Below are 26451 nucleotides of genomic sequence, written 5' to 3' on the forward strand. Positions count from 1 at the left end.
GATGCAGTAATGGGTTCATTAGCGGCCACAAACCTCTCTGTGTTAGGTGATAGAATTCTTAAGTTTGGAATAGACCTCTGAAATCACCAAGTTCAACCTTCAGTCTTTCAATCCAGGTGCTCTTGAGGCCATAAGACCCTTAGACCCATCTGTCACCCTACTGGCAATGCGAGTTATGAGTGGCCACCAGTTCCCAAAGCCATCCAACCGCAGGAGCTGGCTGTGCTGCATCCTGACGTAAGACCTGAGCGGTGCCTGAGGTCCTATAGAAGGTGCAATGGTGACCACAGTTTACACAGACAAAGCTGAGAAAGGTTTAAGTAAGCTAAACCAGGCATCCAGAGCAGTGCAGGCATAGGATTGTAGAATGGTTTGGGTTGGAAGCGACCCTAAAGATTATCACGAGCCATACTCATCACTTTGACATCTCGATACCACCCAAAAAATAGGTTCTATTCTGGCCCAAAGCCACTGTCACAGACTGGTGGCCCATGGATTGCAGCAAGGGTGCTGTTCAGCTGCTTTGGAGATGAACACCAATGGAAGGCAGTATGTGGAGCCAGGTTGTACACCCCTGGCAAAGACCCTCTGGGGTTTAATTCCCACTGGCAGCAAATAGCTCTGTGCCTGGGTCTGCTGGGCTGGCAGCTCCATCTCTGCTAGGAAATTAGGGGGGCTCCCGTGTCCCATGTCTTTTGGCACTGTCAGGATGATGCAGAATCAGGACGAGATGCAGAATCAGACCCAGCCTCCTCGTGCTGCTGCTCCCAGAGGAAAGAAATACACCGGTGGGATTTGAGTGGAAGCTGCAGCATGTCTGTCCCAGCACTGCCATGAACCAGGGGCAAACAGGTCCCTGGTGTGCTGAGTGTGTGTTGGTAGGGAAGGAGGTGCATCTCGGATGTCAGGGTGCTCTGTCTCCAGCGGGGTGAGGGGGTCATCGTTCCCACAGAGCCGACCTCAGCCTGTGGCTTGTGAATGTCTGTAGAGCAGCTCAGCTCCCAGACCAAGGGCTTGTTGGCATTTCTGATGCTGCTCTGATTAAAGCAGTTAACTGAGTTGCATCCTGGCACGTGACAGCTGGGGACCAGTAGCCACTGGTCCACCAGTGCTCACCAGTGCTTTCCTCAGGCACCACTGCTGGGGTCTCGGGCTCTGGCTGCACTGGCCCACCCTCCTCGGTTTTGGTATCAATTACATCCGTTACAGCACTAATGAAATCATGCACTTTGGGGATCCCTCTGCACTAGAAGCTGTGTGCACCTTAAACAAACTTTTTTTTTTTTGGGGGGAAGAAAGTTGCAGAGCTTTTTCTCCCAAATGCATTATCTTCGTGAGAGGAGTTCACCATGAGATGGGAACAATCCCCGCTGTCTTGGGCTGATTTTGCCTCTGTGGAAAAAAACCACCTCTGATCATCAGTGGGAGATTTGTTCTATAAGGATTTCAGGACAAAATCTGTCATTTGCTATGATGACACATTGAAGTTTGAAAGAACCCCAAAACCAGAGTGTTTTGGGCAATCTTATCAAAGAAAACAACGATTTGCAGTTGCTGTGCATCATTGCTTGGTCAGACCCTGCTCTCCCTGCGATGATCTGAGCAGGGCATTAAGACCTAAATCTCTGCTGCATAAAGAACCAGGTGAAAAAAAGCCAATGGAAACGCAGCACTCGGGAGAGGTGGGAAAGAGCATTTCAGAAATAAACAATATATTTGCTGGTTTTGCAATTTTTCTCCCTGAAGTGGAGTGTGTAGCAGGCAGCAGCTCAAGCATTTCGCAAGCAGCATCAAGAGTTTTCTCCACCCATCAGTCAGGGTGGGACGCTGTCATGTTGCATTGCCTGTGCTTTGCCCTCCAGCCTGGGAGAAACCTGCTCCTGACGTGTTTATACGAAGTCCTTTACTTCTCTCCCTGTCTGCTGCTCTAGAAACAAACAAATTGCAAGGGAAAAAATTAGAGCTCAGTAATGAACTGATCGCGTCCTTAGATGCAGATGTCAGAAACACCCAGTTATCTGGGAAGGCCTCTGACAGGGAAAGAAAGCGAGATTCCCGGTGCTGGTGTGCCTTGCTTTGTGCTTCTGCCTCACTGGAGAGGAGGAAAGGGACTTTTCCTGTTAAACAAAAGGGTTTATGGAAGGAAAAGACAAGACTCAGGATCAATGAGTAGGATAATGGCATTTTGACTTTCTAGCACCTCTTTTATTCCGGTTGAAGTAAGAGCTTAACAATATTTATTTACCCATCTTGTGCGACTGTTGGAAGTTCTAGTTGATGTTCCTGAAATGGTCTTATAGTTCAGGCTGAGAATTTGATCCACAAATGTTTATTAATTTAAAGTCAGGTCTTCGTTGCTGTCAGTGGAGGAAAGCATTTACTCCTTGCACTGATAAAAGCATCTGCGCGCTATCAGAGCTCATTGTTGTTGCCTTTCCTCTCTGTGCCATCCCTCCTTGTTGTAATATGAAAGAACAGGTCCCAGGGCTTGGTCTCAAACACACAGGCTCCTTCCACAGAAGGGAGGAGAAGTGCAGGCTAAAATTTAGGCTCTTGGTGATGCCCCGCTGCATGTGAGCATCCTCCTGTGTCCCCTGAGTGCAGGGGGCTGCCAGCGTGTGACAGCGTCTGGCTGAAAGGAGAGATCTACTAAGCATCGCTGACTTCTGAGGCCCCATGGGGAGAAGCCTCCGTGACAGCCTGTGCTCTTCTTATACGGTTTCCAGATCTTGCAGTGCAGAGGACATCGCTTGCTTTCTGTCTCCACCCTGTGCTGAGGGACTGCCTTGTCTTTTCCAGCATTCCTCTGCAGTCCTAAAGGGAGGAGGTGTGGACCTGGCCCACCTCCCCCATGCAAACACCCACAAGCAGTGGGGAGGCGAATTTCAGGGTGTTCAGAAATCTGGGCAGTTTATGAGGTTTGAAGGCAAGAGACTGATTATTTCCTTTCACTAATGCTATTCTGCATAGGGAGAGCTCATTCTACGCACGTAATGACATCAGCAAAAGTTATGAAGTTGTTGTCAGGTGGCTCTTCAAACCACAGACTATGTAATAGCATCACCTTCACCTTCAGAGATGTCATCTCTTTTCCAGACAGCAGAGTGCCTCGCTTCTACCTTGCTGTGCATCCTATCTCACTGATTGCTGCATTGGGTGAAGAGATAACGACTCAAGGAACTCCATTCCCTTGGCCACATTTCCTCCAGTGCTAGAAGTGAAGGTCTCTAACTTGGCTTGGTGAACATCTGAAATGGGGACATAGGTTTTAGTCTGAGAAAGCTGCTTTTAAGGCACGGACATGGCGCTTTGTCAAGATCAAGAAGCAATCAGGTCAGCGACGTCTGTGCAAGGATTCGTAGATATTATTTGGCAAGCAGGTCTGAAAGCCACTGAAGCTGGCGGGAGATTCCCCATTGATTTGGAGGCTTTGGATCAGGCTCCTGTTGCAAAGAGGAATTCTAAGATACCAATTAGGTCCATGCCACTTGAAAGAGATTAAAATGTGCTCAGCCAAGCAGCTGGTAGAATCAGCAGTAAAAGTCATGCACTGACTTTGGTAATGAGCTTCACATCACACGGGAACTATTTTCCCATGAGTTTGCAAAAGGCTTCCCCGCCCTGCCAGGACCTGCACTGACTTGCCGCTCAGGGCTCCCCGTGTTGCAGAAAGGTGTCTTTCCAAACAGGTGATTGCTTTGCTTCACCCATCTCAAGGCTGGCAAGAAAGTTGACAATGCTACATGCCACCATAAAACACAGCAAGAACTGTAGAATTGATGACTCTATAGCTATAAGCACAGACATCCTCACACCTTCCCCTGCTTTTTCTGCTGGCAGAGAGCCTATGTGAGTACTCTGGAGAGCAAACAATAGCTTAGATAAATAACAAGTTAGGTCTTCCATGGTTAGCTGGATGCCCAGGGGCTCCACGGCTGTACCAAGCTTCTGACAACCCTACAAAATAATCACAGCTTATACTGACTCATAAAGAAAAACATCAGGGCTCACATCCAGCAAGCTGCAGCTTTGTCCTCCAGGCAAGCCCTGGGAGTGGGTTCCCAGCTCAACCAAGCAACAAAGTCCACCCTGTATCTTCCAGCCTCGTCCCATCCCTCACTGTCCCTAGGGTTTCTGAACCCAGGAACATGAAGAAAAGGTGAGGATGATATCACCTTTCGAAGGACATGCTCATCTGCAGTGGGGTAGATCATGACTTTGGATCAGGCTCCTATTGCAAAGAAGAATTCGAAGATACCAATTAGGTCCGTGCCACTTGAAAGAGATTAAAATGGGCTCTGCCAAGCAGCTGGTAGAGTCAGTAAGAAAAGTCATGCACTGACTTTGGTAGTGAGCTGGTAACTTCGCTGTTGCTGCGTGTGTGCTGCCTCCAAAGCAAAACCAGGATGGAGAGAACCTCCGTGCCTGGCCATCCTGGAGATGCCATCGGAGGCCCTGAGACTCATCACACTTACGCATTCCTTGTCCTTGCTCTCCTTAGCCCATGCAAATTCTCCTTCCACCTCTCTGGGAGCTCCACAGTGTGCACCAAACCTGTTACCTGCCGTGCTGCAGTACTAACAGGTTTTTTCTGCATCCTCTGGAGTCAACACAGAGAGAATTTGCTCCCCTTTTCTCCCCTTCCAGCAATTCACCTGTTTTAAATGCAAACCTGCAGAATGAAAGCATGAAAACTACTTCAGAGTTGTGCTCGAATGACAGAGCAATCTGGGTATCAGTGTAGCTGGACTGAAAAGTGACTTATCCAGACGGCGTGCCTGCTAGGGAACCCCTTCTAACAGTTTTCAGCCGTTACCTGTGCAGCTCTCCGGGACACAGCAGAGAGGATTTGCTGCATTCCTGAAGATCAGTTTGTTAATGGAAATATTTGGCTTAATTAATTAACATAATAACAATTCTATAGAGTGTTGGAGTCAGGAATGATGCTGGGTGTACTTCAGGCTGGGAAGAAGTTGGGGCAGAGCAGTGGGACTCGTGGTGAGCCTGCAGAGGACACCAAGGTCTCTGTCACGTGGTGTTTGTAAGTTAGGAAATAGGGACTGTTTTCAGTGACATGAACCATTGTACTGGACGTAGGCTTTTCACATCTTGTGCCTTAAGCCACCATGGAAATAACAAGGCGCCAGTGTTGGCTTTTCTCTCCCAGACCAATAGATCCTTGGATGGCTTTTGCGGAAGAGGCATCCAACATCCCTCTGCTTTGAGTTAGGTGAGAAACAAAAGCTTGGCCCAGCAAGAGAATGTGGGTAAGCTTTCCTAGGATAAACCAAAAGAGAATGGGGCAGGCAGTTTTATTATTTAGGGTTTTTTGTGCCTGTTTGCTGTATGTCCTGTATGCAGATCTGCTTGCTGGTGTGCTGGGGGAGATGCTATGGAAAAACTCAATATCATGGGGCAAACAGCACTACAAGAGCTTTATTTGTTTGCTTTTCTGGAGCACACACTGTAGGGACTGTCTCTCACTTAAACAAAACCCTGCAGGCTTCCAAGTACCAGAATTGACATCTAGAAGGTTTAATTTTGCAAAAGAACTTTGGATTCGGTCCTGGTGTAACTGGGGCAAACCTGTAGGACTTTTGGTGAACCGATGAAGATATTTTGAACAGAAAGCAAGACAGCTAAAGCCATTTTTACATTTGATTAATTGCAGTTGTTTATTTTACTGCTTTTTTTTTTTTTTTTCTTCCTGGCTTAGTCATCTTAATTCCTATTGCACATCCCCCTTTGTTCTCAGAAGATCCCATTGTGTGAGCTGACACTACACACCTTGTAATCATAAGCAGATGTTCATTGTCTCCACTTGTTTCTTGGCAAAATGAAATTCAAGAATCCCTTTTTATTGATTTTTTGCTCCCTCTACTCCCTTCGTAAGGAATTTATAGATGGAAAGGGAACAAAATAGCATACACGAATTAAAAACGAATGCAGGCAGTGGTGGAAGGTCAGAATGGAGAAAGATTCTCTGTGATGGCAAGAGATGTGCTGCGACCTCCTATAATTACAGGTTGGGTTAGATCCCACGTGTTGAAAATAAGACGTTTTCTGTAATGCCAGGGTCATGTTTGAGCTTTCCATTCTGCTTTCAAACTCCCGGATGTCTCTAGGTACCCCCAGATTTCAAGGGAGGGTTTGGCACCTCTGTAAGGGCTGCAGGTGTGTTAACCTCCCATAAATTTTGGGCCACAAAAATACTTAAGAGCATAGGAATTTGGTAGCTGTAACACCCATGCGGGAATGGGCATGGTGATGTCGATCTGCGTCTGGAAGTGTCAATCTCGGCTCAACACTCTCCTGATTATTTTGTCTCTGTTTTCTCGTTGACCAGCTGTACAACGGGACCCTGAAGCGGGATGTGGAGAACAGACGCTACAGCTCGTACAGCCAGATGGAGGGCTGGGGTGGCAAGCACTACAGCAAAGCTGTCTGCAGCCCTGCCCGACCCGGGAGCGACTACTGCTTTGTGCAGAACATCAAGAGCAGCCGGAGCGAGCCGGACCTCTACTGCGAACCGCCCCGAGGCACACTGAGGAAGAGTCAGGTTGGCGGCCGGGTAGAGCACAAGACAACCTTGAACCGCCAGAGCATCTACAGCAGCTGTAGCACCCAGCAAGGAACTACCAGGACAAGTAAAAAAATGCCAGCACGGGCCCTCTCCTGCCCCTCAAGCAACAAGCCAGACGTGGTCTATGCCCAGCCCATGATGAGCTGCAAGCAGGATGCGGTTTACGGACAGACTCAGTCCAGCTCCAAGTAAGTCTGCTGCAGTCGGCTGAATCTGAGTAAGCGTAGACATCTGCTCTGGAGGTCTGTCCATCCAAGGTAGTCACCTGAGCTGCTTCACAGCCATGGAGATGGGCTTTCCAGTGCGCATCATGCCTAATCACATCCTGCAGCAGAGTCTAAAGTGGGTCAGATGAGTCACACTCTTAAAGGGCTTATTTCTTTTCATAGGCTATGGAGGGAAACTAATATGACTGGCTTGGTGTATATATCTCCGCTGTAGCTATGCGATGGTGGGCAAGATGATCTCCCAGTCTCTATACTGGTATTAGCCAACAGCTCCGTTGCAAGATGAGAGTGGGAGGTGGAGAGCAGAAAGCCTGGTGTGCAGTTTGGGTGCGTCTCCTGGCTGTAACGCTGCTTTGATATGGCAGAAAACAAACCTAAAAAATCAACTAACTCTGAAGGAGTTGGCTCCTGAGGGTCTGACTCAGAGCAGAGCTGAGAGGCTGCTGAATGGTAGTAGTTACCCCTCTGTCTTTCCACTCGCTTCATTCACCCAAAAGGTTTGATTTGGATTCCAGAAACAAATTGCATCAGAAATGGGAAAAAAATAACCTAATTGTAATAATTTACCTAAACAGGAAAGAGGAGGGAATAGAAGCTGTTCAATTCCTTCCTGTGCAGAACATCCAGTCCTCTGGGGGTAAGAATTATGCAAGGGAAGAAGAAGGTCCTTCATGTCTCAGATAGAATCGGGTCCCTTCTTGTAAAAGTTGCCTACAACAAGAGGGTTTGTAGAACACACCAGTGAGCTCAGGTGCTCTCAAGCTGATACATTCATGCAATACAGCAGAGCTCTCACAAAAAAACCCCAACCCAAAGCCAAACAAACAGTGATGGCTCTGCAAATATGTTGATTGTAAGCTGCTCTGATGCTCATAGCTACGCTGCCTCTGGCTCTGGAGCACCAACTATATCCTGTCACCATCTTGGAAGATATTTGGTCTGTGGAAACCGTAGTCTTAGAAGAGTATGGTTTGCGTTTTTTTGAACTGTGAACAGTTTAAATTTGCAATGTTTTACTGGGATTGGAAGGGAGAGTCTACATCTTCCACAAGTGTTTCCAGGGGCTACTGCACAACCATTGCTGTCATACAGGGTCTACTCTGCACCAACCAAGAAGTTATGACAGCACCCAGACAGAGATGGCAGCTTGTCACACAAACCCTAGAAGCTCCCAAGCTTGTTCCTGGTGGTCCCTGGCCCGAAAGAGAGCTTGCATTCTGTGGCAAAAGTGTGAGACTAATTAACAGGGCTCACAGCCTTTGTCGTAACTCACACCAAAGGCCTGGGGTTTTTGAGCCGCTGCCCCAAGTCATGACGTATATTCTTAGAAACATTCTCTCACAATCAGAAGTGTGAGTAAAATTATGCCATTTTTTTCACACCTGGATGTTTATTTCCATATTTCTCTGGCTACTTCTCTGTTCAGCCTCCCTCATTTTATATTGGGTAGAAGAAATATGACCCAGACCGTGTATGCCGAGAAATGTCCCTTGCCCATTAGCATGGTGTCGTGTAACCTCAGCTTCTCGTGTTCCCAGTTACTTCATGTTTAACACAGGAAAAATTGGTGCTGGCCAACCTGGAGCACTGGTGGCATTGGCTTGCTTTCAGAAGCTTCATAATTCCTCTGGAAGAGGGAAACGGAGACGTTACATAAAATGGAAGTAACTTGTTCTAGGGAACTTCTGACTAAAGACCACAAAAGTGGTCTTCCCATAGTGGAAGGGAATGGCAGAACGATTAAACCTGGGATTTCAGCTATCTTCTGCTTAGGGAAATAAATGCTTTTGAGAAATGAGTACCAGTCAGACAGGCTCTCTCCAAAGCAAGCCCCGCTTTACGCTGTGCAGCGCTCACTTTTGTAGACGTGACCATCACTTTGGAAAGGTCACTTGAAAAATAATAGTATTTTGTGAAGAGAACTGCCATTGTGAGAATAATCTCCAGCCGTGGATGCCCTTCAGTTAGGGAGTGGCTCCATTTACACACTCCTCCTGGCTTGAGGCATGGCTCATCTGGCAGAACTGGTTCTGAGGAGGCTTCAAGTCATAGGCTCAGCTGGGGCTGTGTCCCCTGACTAAATCTGATTTGGCTGGGCACACACCCCTGCTTCACATAAAACCCATTGCAGAACTGGATTCATTCAGAGGGCAGTTTGTACAAGTTCTTCTCTTGGATCAATGGGGATGAGGTGGTGGTAGTTGTCCTTATAGTCTTGGAAACACACTAGGGAGATGTCCTCTCTGGAAAAAAATCACTTATTTGGAAGGCCATTAACCCTTATAAATAATCTGGCAGGTTGCTCTTGGTCTTGGTCTGGAGTGTGGTTTTGTTGGCAAGGGGTCTTTAGACGTGGGTTAGGACCTTATCTGATCCGTTTTTTCCTTGTAGAACTGTTTCTGGTTGGAGGATTCTGCACTGGGAGAGCTTGATTTGGGTGGCCTGATCTTTGGGTAGGGAGAGGTTTTGTAGGCATCCCATTCCTAACTTCTGCCTTCTGCAGGAGGAGCTCACTGGAGCTCCAGTGGTTCCCTGTTGAGGGCTCTGCCCTTTCTGTTCTAGTAGTTCTTCAGGTAGAACTTTTGCCTTTATAACAAGGATGATTTTCTGTTCAGTTTTCATGCTGCAAATCTGCTTTTTAGTTGGATTCCTGGAGGTATTCAAGGCCAGGTTGGATGGGCCTTGGGCAGCCTGATCTAGTAGGATGTCCCTGCCCGTGGCAGGGGAGATGGAACTGGATGATCTTTAGGGTCCCTTCCAACCCAAACCATTCTATGATTTATGATTCTATAATCACTCATTTGCAGATTAGCAAAGTATCCCTATGAGCCAGGGAAGGGCTAGACGGTTTCCGCACTTTCAGAGGCAACACAGTGGGGTGATTTCCATTGCCATGAAAGTGTTTCCAGTGGGACCTGTGATCCACTAGTTCTGCTCTGTAATGCAGTCAGTGGCTGTGGACAGTGGTTCAAGAGCTGTGCTCCTCAGGTGCCCTGTGCTACCCAGCTGATCTCCTTCAATGGTGCGAGATCTCTACAACTACCTGAAAGGTGGCTGCAGCGAGGTGGGTGCTGCTCTCTTCTCCTGAGTAACAAGTGATAGGACAAGAGGAGACAGCCTCAAGTTGCACCAGGGCAGGTTTAGGTTGGATATTTGGAAAAATTTCTTTACTGAAAGAGCGGTGAAGCCCTGGCAGAGTCCGTCCAGGGCAGTGATGGAGTCTGCATCCCTGGAGGGGTTAAAAAACTGTGTGGCCGTGGCACTTCAGGACATGGTTTAGTGGGCACGGTGGGGTTGGATTGGCAGTAGGAGTGGATGAGCTTGGAGGTCTTTTTCCAACCTTAACAATTCTGTGATTCTATGATTCTACAAAAAAAAGGGGTCATTGGACATTCTCAGGTGGTGAGAGCAGCAAGAGGAGATGGAAACACTGAGTGAGTGAGAACTGTTGAACTATGTGTATGGAATGGTCCCTCTGAATTTGATCACAGTTATTTAATTCCTGGAACTATTCTTGACTGTGTGATTGCTTCCATTTCTGGAACTGGCTTTGGTTGTGTAAGACATAGAGGAGCTGTCTCTTATGATTCTCTGTCAGAAGAGTCCTTCCTCTTACAGAAGCAACTGCTACATGAAAGCTCCTTTCCTCCAGTTGGCTGATGATTTAGGTTTGACACCTAAATGTTTTCTTGGGAAAAACCATTCTACGATTCTATGATAAAATAAACCATGCTGCAGGGATTTACACACCCCATATTATTGGTTCTGGTGACGAAATCTGATTTTTGCTGTTTGTTCACATAACAACAAAAACAGTTAAACAGTACTGACTTGTTTTGAGAAACCTCTTCATGAGGTGTCTTCTCTTCCACCATCCCTGCCACTACGGTCGTGCCTCACTGATCAGACAGGGACCTTCTGATGTCCCTTCCAGATACATTTCTTTACAACCATTCAGGGGCTTAACCCTTTGTAAGAGCTATGTCATATCTGGAAGAACAATTCCCAGCTCAGTATCTCTGTCCTGGACTCAGAAATTTGTGGGTTATAATGGTAGTTCCTGTCCAAAAGCAGTTGTCAGTGAGCAGCACTCACTTTTTGCCACAATACAGCTCTCTGGGATGATTTTTCCACCTGACAGACCTGGAGGGAGTCTTCTTGGTGTCCAGGTCTCCCTTTTCTCCCCAGAACCCTTCTCCTTTTCAGGCTCTTGTGACATCCTGCAGATCTGTAGCCTTTCATCCTGGGAAGTGGCAGCACAGTAGTTTCAGCAGCTGGTGAAGGCTACACGTATTTGCCTGCTTTTAAAGATCTCCTCTGACGGGTGGTACTTACAACACACTCCAAGCGACAGTGTCTCATCTTGCTTTCACCTAAATAACGTGTTGCAATTCAGCCCAGTCAGGAAAAATGTTTCTACATCCTCCTTGGTCATCAGGTAGTGATAAAAACAGGCAGTACTGTACAATGTAATATTTAATGCATCCTAGAAAACTCTGAGTCTTTGACCCCCCCCAGCTGGAACCTGAGGTGCAGGGAATCTGTAGCTGCTGCTGGAGACATCGTTTTAGTTTTGCTTGTAGGTGTTGCACACGGAGCTTCCAACACCACAGCACACAGGACTGACAGACCAAGGTCTGTGGTGGTTGTGGCTCTGCAATAGTCTGAGCATCCGCCAGCTGGTTACACGCACATCACCTCTTCAGCAGTTGCCTGCATCTGCTCTGGGTGCACCTGCTGTCCTGCAGAGACGCAGCCAGAGGACAACAGAGCTGAAACCTGAGGCAGGCCAGTGAGATACCTGCTAGCAAAGTCAGTCCCTCTTGGCTGACTTCAGGGGAAGCCCAGGTGTCTGAGCTGGAGATGTTACTGAGGGACTAGACCAACCTCATGCCTTGGGAAGGATTCAGGGCATTGCCATTTGTGGAGATGAAGAGGGGAGCTGGGCTGTCTGCAGACATTCCCCGGTGTAAGGGTTGCTGATATAGATCAGGAGCCATGACACCTACAAGATGCGTTGTCTTCCACAATCCCACAGGCACCTTTGGCCTCATTGTAAGGTGTGGATGCATTTTCCTGTAGCGTTCTCTGTATGAGGGAGAAAGGGTCTCGCTAGAGATCATGTAAAAGCAAGTGCCTCTCAAGGCACCTGGAAATACATAATATTTCGGTGATACTCTCATAAGGACCTTGAACACCCTGGCTGGCAGACACAGAGAGGGCTGTAAAAGCTGGGGCAACCCTTTGGATTTTCCACATGGTCATAATTGTCTGTGGTGATGCTGGTGAAGCTGATGCCCATAGAAGCTTCAGTGAGCTGTGGATAAAGTTCAGTGACAGTAAGCATGTGTCCTGTAACCCTTCACACCTAGGCAGGAGCTCGGTCTCTCTGGAAGGTGAAAACACAGAAAAGTTATTGAAAGAGTCAGAAAAAGTAGGGAGGGTCTTTTCTGATAGATCTCCTCTTTTAGGATAAACCAAAAAGCATCAGTATGAAAACGTAAATTCTCCAGGGTTATGTACATGGTGAAAGAAGAACCGAACATGATGACAGGCAGTTTCATTTTGTTTTGTTGTTGCCCCTAAAAACAACTCTTTCTGTTGATATGAACTTGCCTGCGCTGCATGTTTATATCCGAAATAACTGCCATAGAGCTGTGCATGATGAACTCTGGTTGATACCACACGATGCTCAGGGCGAGAATCCCCTCCTCTCTGGTTCAGTATCACTCTGTGCTCATCTTCTCTGGTATCTACCCACCGAGGGAAAGCTCCAGCTCAGCTTTTGTGTCCCTGGGTGAACATGGCTACTTGGTACGGAGCGTAGCTATTGGGTTTGCTCCAGCGTGGCCTGACTCTGGAAGACTTGGATGCAGTTAGATGTTCTGGATTTTAGTATCTCAGCTTTCATTTTCTTAATGAAAAATGGAAGTTGCTAGAATTTTCTGGCTTCCTCCTCTCCTGGTACCTGTAGCCCTAAGAAGCAGGATGGAGGTTTAGATCTGATCAGCACACACCAATCTGCCAATACAAAGTGAACCAAAGGCGTTAGTGTCAAACACGGCAATTTGCCTTACTGTGATACTGATCCTTCCAAGTATTTGTTTCCTTTCCACACCTGAATCTGATCATCTAATTTGTCTCCTGTTGAATCATTTCTAATTGAGGTCTCTCGCTATTCTGATTGCTTCTTTCTTGTGGAAGAGCAATCTTTGGAGCTCTTCCTACCAGGCACATTGGCCCAGGCTGGAGATGGCCGCAGTCCAAGAATTTGTCTTGGAACAGGCTGCTGTTCGCATAGTGTGGGTCTGGTGAGGAATATCCTTGACTGGCTGATGAACAATTGCTCATTTGTACGGGCTTTGCCAGGGTGATTATAATTTCAGCTAGGAGAAATCACTGCTGCCTCTTGGGCAGCGTGACTGAGCCTGACTGCTCACCCTCCGGGAACTCCTCCTGTTCAGATTCCAGCAGGGGAAATGGAACCGTCCCCATCTTTTCCCATACAGAACTGGACCTGGATGCTTAGTTTCCCCTGCTGAAGGACGGATTAGCCCTCTTATGGAGTGGATTTGTAGAAAAACGTCGTCCCTGAAGAGCTGGACCAAGTGGTCATATTTCTTCCTAGTAAGAAGTACACCTGATTTAGGAATTTTCTCAGTTTCATAAATTAAAAAGAAAAAAATATTACGTACGCTGCATGGCCATCGATCTGGTTTTTTTACTGAGGTTCCTACCTCCCTACCCTACCTGTCCAGGTGTGAATTATCAAAGCAGTTCCTCTGGCGCTACTCGTGCTGGTTACAGCAGTATCTCCGCTCCATTGTGCGTCTCAGGAACGTGAAAAAGGCTACAGAAAATCACTGCACCCTGAATACAAGCCAAAGATTCACAAGGTTTCTAGTTTAAAATGCCTTTCCAGTTTTGTGTTTCCTTGCTGCGAGTGTAATGGAAGTTTCTTGGAGGCAAGTTTTGACAGAGCTTCAAACGGATGACAAATCATACCATGAAGTGATATTTCACTGTTAGTGTAGAAACAAAAGTGGAATAAGTTGGATCTAACCTGAGACATTGAAGGCCTAAGGTCCCATCCAAGGCTGTTGTCTATCATTCCTGATATCAACAGAGGCAGAGATATCTCCAGAGCTGTTCTTTGGAAGCACCTGTTTCTCTCCCTTCACGCAGGTGCTTCAATGACTCATTTAAATGGGTGCAACTTTGCAGACAGGGGAGATAAAACAGTCTTTCATGCTGTCTGCCGGTCACGGGACAAGTGTTGGCTTTTAATATTTCGTATGAAACCTGCTATAGAATTGCAGATACTGCTCACTGGCCTGTGCTGTGTCGAGCTGGATCTTTGGGTGCTTAAGGACAAAATATTTCATCTTAGCATGAGCTGCTGACTGCTGCGGCCACACACGAGTGTCCTTTCTAGACCTTTACTCTTAGATTTCTTTGACACAATCAGAATGAGTTTGCACAATCCGTGTCTAGAAGAAGCCACTCCCTTGTAGTAGTATTTAATAGTTCAAATGTAATGTGTTTATTTAAGAACTACTAAAAACCACTCCATTTTTTAGTCTATTGGATTGTCTCAAGATGATCAGCCCCTCCACACAGTCACTCACTGGTACGACACGGAGCAAGAGGTTGCCTACACAGTAGTGTGATTCAAACAGGAACTGATCTCCCCAGTCTCCAGGTAAAACTTCGCATCAGCTCCAACTGGATCCCGAGCAGGGAACAACATCAGGCAGGCACAACAAGGATCTATGTGTTCTACCAACAATCCCCCTACACACACCCCCCCCCTTTGTTTCATCCACTATGAACAAAGTGGTTTCCATTTGTGTCCCGTCACTGCTGAAATAGCAATAAAAAACAGGAGTTTGGGGACTGGCTTTTCTTAGTCATGCAAATTGATGCAAATGAACACAGACACTGCTGCTGGGAGCTGAGGTCCTGCTGCAGCCAGCGCAGTCCTAAGGTGCAAAGGATGCTAGGAAGAGGTAATAACTTTATTAGACTAATTGATACGACTGGGAACAGGCAGGCTTGGTAGGTCAGAACCCTTTCATCACTCTGAAAGTTTGTGCCATCTTCAATTTTTTTTGTGGTTAAAAAATTACAGATGGTGCTAAATAAGTAAAGGTCCTGCCTAAAGAGGCCAGGACCTTTGTATTTCTCAACAAGGGGACAAATCTTCTGGTGTTTGTGTTTTTCCTGAGATCTCAATGCTGTTCCAAGCCCAAGGTATTCATATCCTTCCTCTGAAGTCTGTTGGCACAATCTCTACCTACAACAGGGGATGATGACAGTGGCCAACTTTTATGACAAGCTTGGAGACTACCAATGTAAATATACCCTGGGAGCAGGATGTTCCAGTGCTGTTATTAGTATTTCATAAACTCAACATTGGTCCTTCCCATTGCTCCAGACCTGCCTGTCACCTTTTCCTAAGGAATCTGCTCTAGACTCTCAAGGTCATCATCTGCTCTCATGTTTGCTTTCATGGCATCTACATTACAGGACCGCATGCTGTGGGAGAAGCATCTGCCTAATTTAGGTTGTCCTGATAACCTGATGGATGGTTTCACTCTTGTGCACTAATTCTTTTATTTGAGGAAGAGTCAATACTGGTTCTCTTCCTTCCTCTTTAGACATGATTAGACATCTATCACCTCAACTGAGATTTTTTCTGTCTCCTTTGTTTCTGGATCAGTAATTTATCACCCTCAGTGTTCTCCACTGTGAGCATCCAACTTTTATCACCTCTTTTACTGAGACAGAGAAATGCAGTAGAGGTACACTGTGTGGTTCATGTGGTGATGTGTAGTGGTGGACTTGGAGATGTTAGGTTTACGTTTGGACTTGATAATCCTGAAGGTCTTTTCCAACCTAAATGGTTCTATGATTCTATGTTCTATGATTCTATTTTACATTTTGTGATCGATTCCTTCCTAGTAATTCCCAGCACCGAAGCTCTCTTGGCTGTGCACTCAACCAATGCTGTATTTCTCTTTAATGCAGAATATGTGGTGATGAGATAGACGGCGGTACCATGACCATCCAGAAAGCCATACAACTTCTGTGTTCCTCCGATGACAAATACCAGGCCATGGGTGCTTACTACCTCCAGCACACCTGCTTCCAGGATGAGTCGGCCAAGCAAGAGGTGAGCAAACTCCTACAGCGCTCTGCTGTCATGCTGGATCTGATGGAACACAAAATGGATGAAACTGGTTTTCTTCAGTACCACGGATCCATAGGTCCTCCTCTTAGTTTTCATGGTGGAGTCTCATACCTCATTAATCACACTCAGGAATTAATTAAGTAGGTTTTTCAACTATTAATGGCCACTTTCTCTTAATACCAGACGGGTCAGGATTTTATCATAGGGGATTAGTTCTCAGGCAGCAGAAGAGATTGCGGCCAGTTTATCCCCATAAAACCGCTGTGACACAGTCTGGAAGGGGTTTGGCCACACAGGAGCAGCTACGCAGATGCAGTGTCTCTTCTGTGTGCAATTGGACCTTGTTCCACAGGAATCTTTTGCTGTCTTAGAGCTGCAGTGTCAGAGCCAAACAAACTTGCTCAAAATCCCCTTGTGTTCTTCATCGTACATTCATCAGTGACATTTCACACATTTTCAGGCATTTCAGCCATTTTCAGCCATCTAAGCCAACAGGTTAATTAGTGATCATATGAAAAGATATTTGATCAAGCAGAAGCCCTTTTTGTAGGGCAGTTTATTTTTCTTACACTCTTACCCTCCGATTACTAAACTTATGCCAACATGCGGCAAAGGGGGCAGTCTCAAAGATGTATCTCCCATGGCAAGGTTGTCACAGAAGTTTACCCCCATTTACAGCTGCCATCCCCACAGAGGTGGCTTTCCATTTCCTGGCACAATAGTGGAGCTGGACATGCTGACATGATGCAGGGATGTAACTCTGCCCTTTCTGTGGATGAACTGCATCCCAGCCCACGATGCAGTTGCTAATTGTGGGTTGGCCACACCCTTTGTTACCGTTGAAAACACTGAGCTTGGCCTGTCCCATCACTTCCCAGAAATATGTGTCAGAGCAGGTATGTGAGTCATCCAAGCACACGCTTGTTTTCTTTCCTTTCTAAAAGGTGTTCATTCATTTTCTATTGTCAGCAAATTTCCAGCCAATGGGTTGGTTCGTGCCAGGAGAGGCTCCGTGTGGGATCATGTCCCTAGGAGACCGGGCACAGAAAACATCTTAGAGCAGGAACCCTCACCACTTTGGAGAGCTCAGCTGGAGGAATTTGCCTTCAAACCTTTCTGGCATGTGTGTGGTGTCCTGCAGGCTGGGAATCATACCTCTTCCTGATGCTGCCCCAATTGAGTGCCAGAGCGTGGCTCAGTGCTCTTTCTGGCTGACCTTAAGGATGTTTACCCTGTGCCATGACCACGTCTCTAAGCTCAACCTGTGATTTCAGGATGCAGATAAGTTACCACATCGTGTCATTACATTGCTATACGTGGCCTCTTCATATAGGCAGAGCAACATTTTCACCTGATGCAAACTGTTGGAGGTAGGTGAAAGTGTGTGGGAGCAACCACATTTACATCAGCAAAGGACACAGTCTATGGCCATTACTCATAGACATCCACTTCTGGAATTTAAGCTCCAACCTCAAGGCCAGCACCTTTGTGCTCATGACCTATAGTCTGAACCAGACATGCCATCTGCAAGCTCTAGCCATCCCTTACTGCCAGGGCTGCTCTTCCAGTTCCTTTGTGTTGACTCCTTGCATTGCCACAACAGTTCTAGTTGTCCTTGTCATGTTCTGTACATCGTGCTGATGGCAACGTGTCTTTCCTCGTATAGGTCTATCGGCTGGGGGGAATCGCCAAGCTCGTCGAGCTGCTCCGCAGCACGAACCAGAACGTACAGCGGGCAGCAGCTGGAGCCCTCCGAAATTTGGTCTTCAAGAATCCAACCAACAAGATAGAAACCCGGCGGCAGAATGGGATAAGGGAGTGCGTGAGCCTCCTACGGAGGACAGGGAACACCGAAATTCAGAAACAACTAACAGGTACACAGCAGGCTGCTCAGCCCTCAGCAAGGACCATGCTCCTCCTTGCCTCTGATCTATGTTGCTCCAGCAACATAGTACTGTCATACCACAAAGATGGTGTTGTATGCTCCTTTAGCACAAAGTGGCAATCTAAAACAGAGGGCAGAGGAGGTCCTGGCCCTTTGTTGTCCCCTAAGGCTTCCTCACATTCTAAGTGTCTGTTGCGGAAGCACCTGCCTGGGTTTCCCCACACAGATGTAGTCATCCAGCCGTTCCCATGCCTTCCTGCACACCTGTTCCCCATGCTTCCCCTTCCCCTTGGCTTGGAAGACGAAGCATGCTGGCAATCCCAGTATGGTTGGGCAGGTTATCTCATTGGTATCTCACCTTTTCTTGAAGGACTGATGTGAGTTTGTCGATGCAGGTCACACTGAGCTATGACTGAGGTTTTGTGTGCAAGTCTTTACGAGGTCCATGGGGAGATTCCTTTCCTCTTGCAATCTAATGGTAATAAACACCAATTCTGGGAGGAAGGAGGATACTTAGATGTCCACCTTCACACGATACCATGCTCCTGGTGCCCATCCTGCCTGTCACCCACAGGGATGATGAGAGACGAGGGTTAAGAGCAGCCTCTGAATCCTTGGTTCAAAGAGGGCTGAAGAAGAACTTTGTTGCTAGAATTCATTCTGACCTAAAGAAAGTTTCTAACGCATAGTGACCCTCTGCTTGTCTCCCACCTGCTTCCTAGGACTACTCTGGAACCTCTCCTCCACCGATGAATTAAAAGAAGAGTTGATACAGGAGGCCCTCCCCGTCTTGACAGATTGTGTTATCATCCCTTTTTCTGGCTGGTCTGATGGCAGCTGCAACAGGACAAGAGAAATTATTGACCCAGAAGTATTTTTTAATGCTACAGGGTGCTTGAGGTGAGTCATCAAGCAGGGACTTACCGTAGCTTGTGCCTGTTGACAGAAGCTGAAGCTGTCTAAATCCTCTTTCAATAAGATAAAGACACGCTTGCTGCAATTGTATTAATAAAAAGCTCTTCTTGAGAAAGTTTTTCTGACTCAGAGAAGGTGCAGAAAGAATTACATGTAAAATATCTTTCCTGGTAACTTTTTTTTGACTTAAGTTTGTTCTTGCTAAATCTCTGCTCAAAACCTATAATTTTCTTCAGTCATGCGAAAGCTGCAATCTGAGTTGACAGTGCTCAGCTCAGACTGGGGAACGTGAGACCTTTTGCCCTTAGATGTCTTTTTGAGGCTTCCAGAGAAAATTTTGGTTGCTAGAAAACACACTGTTTTGAGTTTTGGGTGAAAAAAATGGGGAAAGAAAGCAATTCCCCACCGATTTTAATAACTGTTTTAGGACAGAGCAGTCCTGTTGCCCTGGATTTTTCCTGGCTCCTTTCATCCCGCAGGTCAGCTACAAGACAGGAGGTGCAGATTGAGCCCAGGGTAGTTTATTTTTTCACGGGAAAGCCAGAGTCCTTTTGTAGAGGATCTTCGCCCTGACTTGCTGTTTCTCCTACCACCCTCCTCCACTTGGATGTGAGCTTCTTGTCTCACTGAGAACAAGTTGGGGGGAAAAAAAAATGCCCTGTATAATTAGGTACTTTCATCAACTGAAGCTCTCCCTGAGGGAGCGCAGCACCGACCGCACCCTTGCCAGACATGCAGCTAGTAGGAGCTGTATCTGCTTATGAAATGAAATGGAATGGGTGAACACGGTAGAGGCCTTTTGATACGTGATACTATCATCTTCTGTGACTGGGAACCCTGTCTGAAAGATAGCGAGCGCTATCTTCCCTGTCTATCCCCTTCCCTGTCTTGGAAGGCACCTTCCCTGTGCAGTTGCACGTTGGGGTGTATGGTGGCTGTTGCCTAGAAGTGCTCCACTTTTAAGATAACTTCAACTCATCAACACCACAGAATATCCCATTAAAATGGGGGAAAGAATACTATGACAGCTTGGCAAAGGAGCTCTCCGTGGAGTTCAACTCGAGGCAGGCTCTGTCTCCTTATTACAGTCTGTGGCAGTAACACAGTGAAGACTGCCAAGGGCAGGTCAGGAGATAGCTTAAAAGGCTGAGGAGAGCAGGAGTGGGGAGCAAGCCGAGGAAGGAAAGCAGGGCAGTTGGGTCTGAAGCCCCTGCTCGGAGCTGGGATTGCTCTGACTCACTGCCTTGCCACATCATAACGCAGAGATGAGTACAGCCTTGGTTTGCCCTGGGCTTAAGCCATTGCTGCTCAAGCATTTCTGGATTGCAGATGAATTAATGTTAATGAGGAGGCTGCAAATCACAGTGAACATCAAATCCAGTTCTGGAATGCCTGGAGTGAATATCTCACAACGACTGCCAACCTCTCTTTGTTTTTCATTTGCAAGTTACAAGGCAATAAAACAGGGAAGAAAAAACCCAACAAAACAACAGAAAAATAATTTCCTGTTACTGGAAAAAAATCCCCTGTCCTGGCAGCAACCGGTGCTCAGGAACACATTACAACATCGCAAACTGGTCAGTCTCTCTGGTCAGAGCGATTGCTGCTTGCAGCACCTCTGCTCCCATTTCCCACACAAATATTGCTGTTGACCCTGCATAGCTCCATGCTTCCAACCACATGCACCTTCCTGGTTTTCACAATAATCCCAGATAGCCTTTATTCATTCTTCTCTTTGGAAACACCTCCAAGGAGGTGATGAGTCTGTGTGATGCGCATATATAGCCTCTAAGGCAAAATATTGCTGATAGTTACTCTCACTAGGAGGTTGCCTTCTATGCAGAGTTCCTTAACATGACACTTTGCTGGATGAAGTGAATCCTAAAGAGAGCTCTGCACCAGTGCAGTCCTACAGAAGGCCTCCAAACTAAGAACAATGCACCAGCCTTGCTGAATCTAAAAATGTGCTTAAATTCAATTACAGCTATAGCTAGAACCCATGGATACTAGCAAGTGAACTGAACTAATCCTCTCCCTTCCTTCTCTCTTGACACCCTCCGCAATGGCTTTCGTCAGAAACTTGAGTTCTGCAGACATGGGGCGCCAAACCATGAGGAATTACCCTGGCTTGATCGACTCAGTCATGACTTATACCCAGAACTGCGTGGCTTCTAACCGACCCGATGATAAGGTATTACATGCTCACCTTGAGACGTTTCCCAGCGTTCAGCACCATTGCTAATAATGGTTACTTGGGGAATATATCAAAATCCCTTTCAGACAAGCATGAGAGGGGATTGGACTCTTTATGGCTGCTCTTGTCCTTCCAAGTCCCAGTGCAATCTCTTGTAGGATTGCAGGTCCTCTGTGCTCTGGGCTTGAAGGAGAGCTGGGTTTTACGATTTCCCTTTACCAAACACAGAGAGGCAGCAAAATATTTTGGCACCTGAGCCTCCAACATGCTTTCCTCCTTTCCCCTCCCAACCTGGGATCCTTCCAGCATATTAACTTCCACCTCTTGCTCTTCCCAACAGCACATCTCTTCATCCAGCAGTATTCAAGTATTTAAGCCCTAGATCAGCATCACGTTCAGCAAGAAGCTGGGAGCTGGCATCTTTCTGCCAGTCCCCTAGCTGTGACTCTGATTGCTGTGTGTAAGCAGCACTTACCTTGCACAAAAAAAAAGTATTTATGGTCACATTTTCAGGATTTCTTCATCTGTGATACCAGCCTAAAAGACTCATTGCCCTGCAAAGTGCCAGAATTATTTCAAATGAGCTCAGGGTTGAGCATATCCTCTTTTGGGGATAGTCTTTGCAAGAAGACCACTTTCCACAGCACATACTAAGCACAATTGTTTGGAAATGTAACCACATGTTTTGGAATTGGTTACAGGGATTTAGGGAAAATCTCCCTTGCTCTTTACATTGGGCACCGACGGCCAGGGAAAGGCTTAAAAGCCTCTTCTTGTTAAAACATATCCCCTAACCTGTACTTGTGATCTGGACAAAGTCATTGGAAGTTGACTGTGGGAAGAGGAAGTATGTCAAGGTTTGGCATTTCATGATGGGCAGTTTGATATAACCACCCTCTGCACTCATGTTCTTTCGCTGTTTATCAGCTTGTCTGTGCAGTGGAATCTAACAAGGTTCACCGAGTCAGTCAGCTCTCTGAGATCCGTGGAATAGCACCTGGGTGCACGACCTTCATTCATGTCTACGCTACCTCCTTCTCCCTTCCCATCCATTGTTAACTTAAGCAGGGTCAGGAGTTTGTGCAGCAAAACTGCTGAAAGGCTAATTATGGCACAGTGTATGTCCGCTCTGTAGTTACAGCAGGTGCTGCTCTCTATTTTTTTTGCCTAATGTGATGCTTGCACTTTTACTCTGGGGGTCATTTCAGTCTGTGGAGAACTGCATCTGCATCCTGCACAACCTCTCCTACCGCCTGGATGCTGAAGTTCCCAACAGATACACCCAGCTCAACCACATGGCCCGGAGTGTTTACATGGACAAAACTCTCACAGGCTGCTTCAACAGCAGGAGCGGTAAAATGGAGGTAAGATGTGCCATGGAGGGGTTGGAAATTGAATGTTCATCCTCAGGCAGGGGCTGCGAGTGAGGAGCAGGATCTAAACTTCCAGTTTCTCCTCTCTTTGCAGAATGATGAATATGCTGTCCCCCTTCCTGAGGAGGATTTTAAGCCCAAAGGACCCAGCTGGCTCTACCACTCTGATGCCATACGCACCTACCTGTCCCTGATGGATCAGAGCAAGAAGGATGCAACCCTGGAAGCTTGTGCTGGAGCTCTGCAGAACCTCACTGCGAGTCGAGGGCTGGTAAGCGCTCCTCTCACCTCCACTTGTGCGCAGCCCAATGTGTCAGGACCTTACAGGAATCAGAAAGGGAAATGTCCTCCTTAAACCACAGGGCACTATTACAGGAGTGGCTGCTCCAGCTGAGGTATTTACTGATGTCAAAAATAGGGTCTTATGAAGAGCTATAATCATCATTCCAAGGGTTTGTCCCAGATCCATACTCTTTCCAGGGGCTCTTCTAGGTTGGTGGCATCACCAGCATCTACTGCTATCGGCACCCTCCCCACAAGACACCAGGGAGGATGTGCACAGATGTGCACATGTGGACAGATGTCATTAAAGGAGAGAGAAAGGATGTGCGTGTGCCACCGCCCACATGTGTTTTTTAAGTGGGAGGTGGCTCTAATAACAGGGTGGGTTGTGCTGTGGATTGTGGCTTGTCCTCACATCAGAGCTGCCTGTAAGATAGCTCTGATGGATGTCCTAACCTGTCAGCATGGCAGCGAGGAGGTGACACGGGCTGCGTGACGCCGTGGGTGTTGCAGGAGCTGGGGCATGGCGAGGGCCACGTCACGACAGCAGCTCTGCTGTGCCCGAAGCCATGACTGTGGGCATGCCCTCACAGGCTGCCTTCATGTGGACAAACCTCGACTTGTCTGTTTGTGTCAAACTTCACCAATTCCAATTTAAATAAGGTGGCTGGTGAGATAAAGAGATAATTATTTCATACGCAGGAGAGGTGCGTCACGTGTACCAAGCGTTCCACCCAGAAACATGGAGTGACTCACGAGAGGAGACTTTGCTGCTAGGACAGCATTAACCTGTCAGCTCTGATTCACCGGGAGCTTTTGTTGCAAGCCTTTCAACGTGAAATACTTTGGGAACTATTTTTTTTTCACTTTAGCTAAGCTGCATCACTAACAACAAAGTGGAGAGAGGTTGTCACAGCATGGGTAGAGCTGATCAGAGAAAGAGGGCTGGAGTTACGTGCTCCAGGGAGATGAAGAACCTGACAGCAAGAAACATTTCACAACAATGTCTTTTGGGCAGAGGGGAAGAAAACAAACAAAAATCAGCTCTGACAGCAATTTATTTCAGCATTCTGGAAGGGAATGTGTGACCAGCAGGGAGGGAGGGGATTCTGCCCCTCTGCTCTGCACTGGTGAGACCTCACCTTCAGCCCTGCATCCAAGTCTGGAGTCCTTGGCACAGGAGAGCTTTTGGAGCAAGTTCAGAGGAGGCCATGGAGATGATCCAAGGGCTGGAACAGCTTCTGCGCGAGAACAGGTTGAAAGAGTTGGGCCTCTTCAGTCTAGAGAAGAGAAGGAGACCTTAGAGCAGCTTCCAGTACTGAAAGAGGATCCAGGAAAGCTGTGGAGGGGATCTTGATCAGGGATTGCAGGGAGAGGATGAGGGGAATGGTTTTCAGCTGAAAGAGGGGAGATTGAGATGAGATCTTAGGAAGAAATGTTTTGCTGTGAGGGTGGGGAGGCCCTGGCCCAGGCTGCCCAGAGCAGTGGTGGCTGCCCCATCCCTGGAGGGGTCAAGGCCAAGTTGATGGGGCTTGGAGCCCCTGATCCAGAGGGAAGTGTCCTTGCCCATGGCAGGGGGTGGAACTGGATGGGCTTAGAGGTCCCTTCCAACCCAAACTATCCCATGATTCTATGAATTTGCCTGGATGTGCAGAAGTGACTTCCCCTTTGAAGGATCTTATCCCAGCTCAGAGCTGCAGCTGGTGTGGATGGCTGAGTTTGCTGCCATGTGAAGGAAAGGGAAAGTAGGGACAAGCTTACAAAGCTTACCAGAACCCCTTAGATTATAGAGGAGAGCTGTGAATCTCTTCTCAGTCTCAGCTTTACACACCTCAGTCCTGCTGGTGTGATCCTGTAGCGTGGTACATGTGCCTCCTGGATCAAGGGAGGGGAATTTCATCTCAGCTCATCGAAAAAGGATTGCATTCCAGCCCATTCCCTCTGTCCCCATGTCAATGTTGATAAACATGTGTGACAACCATGGTGTGACAACCTCCAACAGTGGAGAAGTTCAGTTTAAACTCTATCAAGAAGCTGGCAATTTATTAAGGGTATGGTCTTCAACATCCATGAACACTCATCTGCGTTGAGGTCTTCTAGATTTACATAATCTAGAATGTAGTGCAAGCACAGGATCAGGATCCAGGATGCATATTTTTTGGTCTTCAGCTTGTTTTTTAAAGGTATCATCAGCTGTTCCTCTTTCAAAGAATTCTATTACTTGTGGCACAGCAGGGGACTGCAAGGACGTTGTGTTGGGTGGGTAAGGGCAACGAGGTCATGAAGGTACAACTTCTTCAGTTTATGGGAATATCAGTTGGGTGAGCAACTGTCCCCACTCAGGCTCCAGAAAGAGGACAGAAATACCAGTTATATCACAGAAGAGAGACTGACTTTGTGAATGTCTGTGGAGAACACAGGTAAGTGACAAAGCAAGGGGGGTTATGGTAGCAGAAGAAGGTATTATACAGATGTTTATTTTATACTGTAGCCATGTTTGTCTGGCCCTATGCATCATTCCGTTTGTGTCCTTCTGGCATTAGAAGTCATGGGACATCTCTGTTCTTTCTCCTAGATGTCCAACGCAATGAGTCAATTGATTGGTTTGAAGGAAAAAGGTCTGCCTCGCATAGCACGGCTCCTCCAGTCCAACAGCTCTGAAGTTGTCCGGTCTGGGGCTTCTTTGCTGAGCAACATGTCTCGACATCCTGTTCTCCACAAAACTATGGGTAAGTAATTTCCACCACAGTGTATTCCAGAACAATATCTCATTTCTACCTCTCTAATATCTGCCCACCTCACTTTGTAAAGTCTGTAATATAAGTTGACCAAGCTCTGAAATTGGGCAAAGTGGTGTTACATCTTCTGGCCAAAAGGACAATTACAGGTAATATCTGCAGGCTTAATTAACAAAGGGTGTGCTACCTCAAGGTCTCTACAAGCACGTGGTATGCTTTATTGATAATGGCAAACCTGCAGGATTATGAGGTTGGTAGTGTTTTGGGAAGTGATTTGGATTTCACTACCCATGACCGATATCACTGCCCTTCCTGAGGCCTGCAGCACTCATTTTGTTTCTGAAAATCAAGTGATGACTGTCGTGCTATTACTGACCAACATTAGAGCCTCCTTCTAGAGATAATACTGCATTCTTGCATTGAATCATGCTAATACAAATAATATCATTCACTTGTGCTAGGTTTTATTTAAATGTTGATTGGAACATTCCACCTCTTTAGCTCACCAGGTGCTCCCAGATGTATCACGTCTCCTGTCATTCCAGTCTGGAAATACTAACAGCTATGGAGAGATCATGACATCAGCTTGTTACACTCTGAGGAACCTCATCATGTCCAACCCACACCTGGGAAAGTCTTACTTGACAAGCAACATGCTAAATAATGTAGTGAGCCTGTGCCGAAATGGGTGAGTTTGGGGTAGAAGGAATGGAGAGGGTCATGCATGGACATTTTTGAGGTCACACACTATGTGCAAAGGCAGATTAACATCAGAGCCTTCCAAATATTCATCAGAGCCATAGTAAAGCATTAGTTTTCCCCTTGTGCTTATAAATTGAGTGTGCCAGAAGTTTCTAGCATGTTGGTAGACACAAAGCCTCAGCAGTGCTTTCTTGGAAACAGGCACAAGAAACCAGGGCGGGATTGTAAGAGGGTCTCAGGAAATTTGCTGGCTGATTTTGAAGAAATTATAAAACGAACTGAAGGATCAATATCCTAAATTGTAGTCAAAATTCCAGCTGCCCAACGAAGGATGTCAGTACATGGCCTGACTCGCAAGC

General features: G+C 46.9%; 1 protein-coding gene across 1 annotated transcript in view; it reads left to right on the plus strand.

Moving 5' to 3' along the window:
* Positions 1-26451, plus strand: part of PKP1 (plakophilin 1) — a 48884-nt gene that overhangs the window by 11019 nt on the left and 11414 nt on the right. Inside the window, exons 3-11 of the mRNA XM_009560590.2 lie at positions 6347-6771; positions 15841-15985; positions 17670-17877; positions 18611-18788; positions 20880-20994; positions 22206-22361; positions 22465-22641; positions 25228-25381; positions 25892-26078. Of these exons, the coding sequence (XP_009558885.2) occupies positions 6347-6771; positions 15841-15985; positions 17670-17877; positions 18611-18788; positions 20880-20994; positions 22206-22361; positions 22465-22641; positions 25228-25381; positions 25892-26078 (1745 nt within the window). The remainder of the gene's footprint in view (positions 1-6346; positions 6772-15840; positions 15986-17669; positions 17878-18610; positions 18789-20879; positions 20995-22205; positions 22362-22464; positions 22642-25227; positions 25382-25891; positions 26079-26451) is intronic.

This window comes from Cuculus canorus, chromosome 24, assembly GCF_017976375.1.
Source record: "Cuculus canorus isolate bCucCan1 chromosome 24, bCucCan1.pri, whole genome shotgun sequence".
In the NCBI taxonomy this organism is placed as follows: domain Eukaryota; kingdom Metazoa; phylum Chordata; class Aves; order Cuculiformes; family Cuculidae; genus Cuculus; species Cuculus canorus.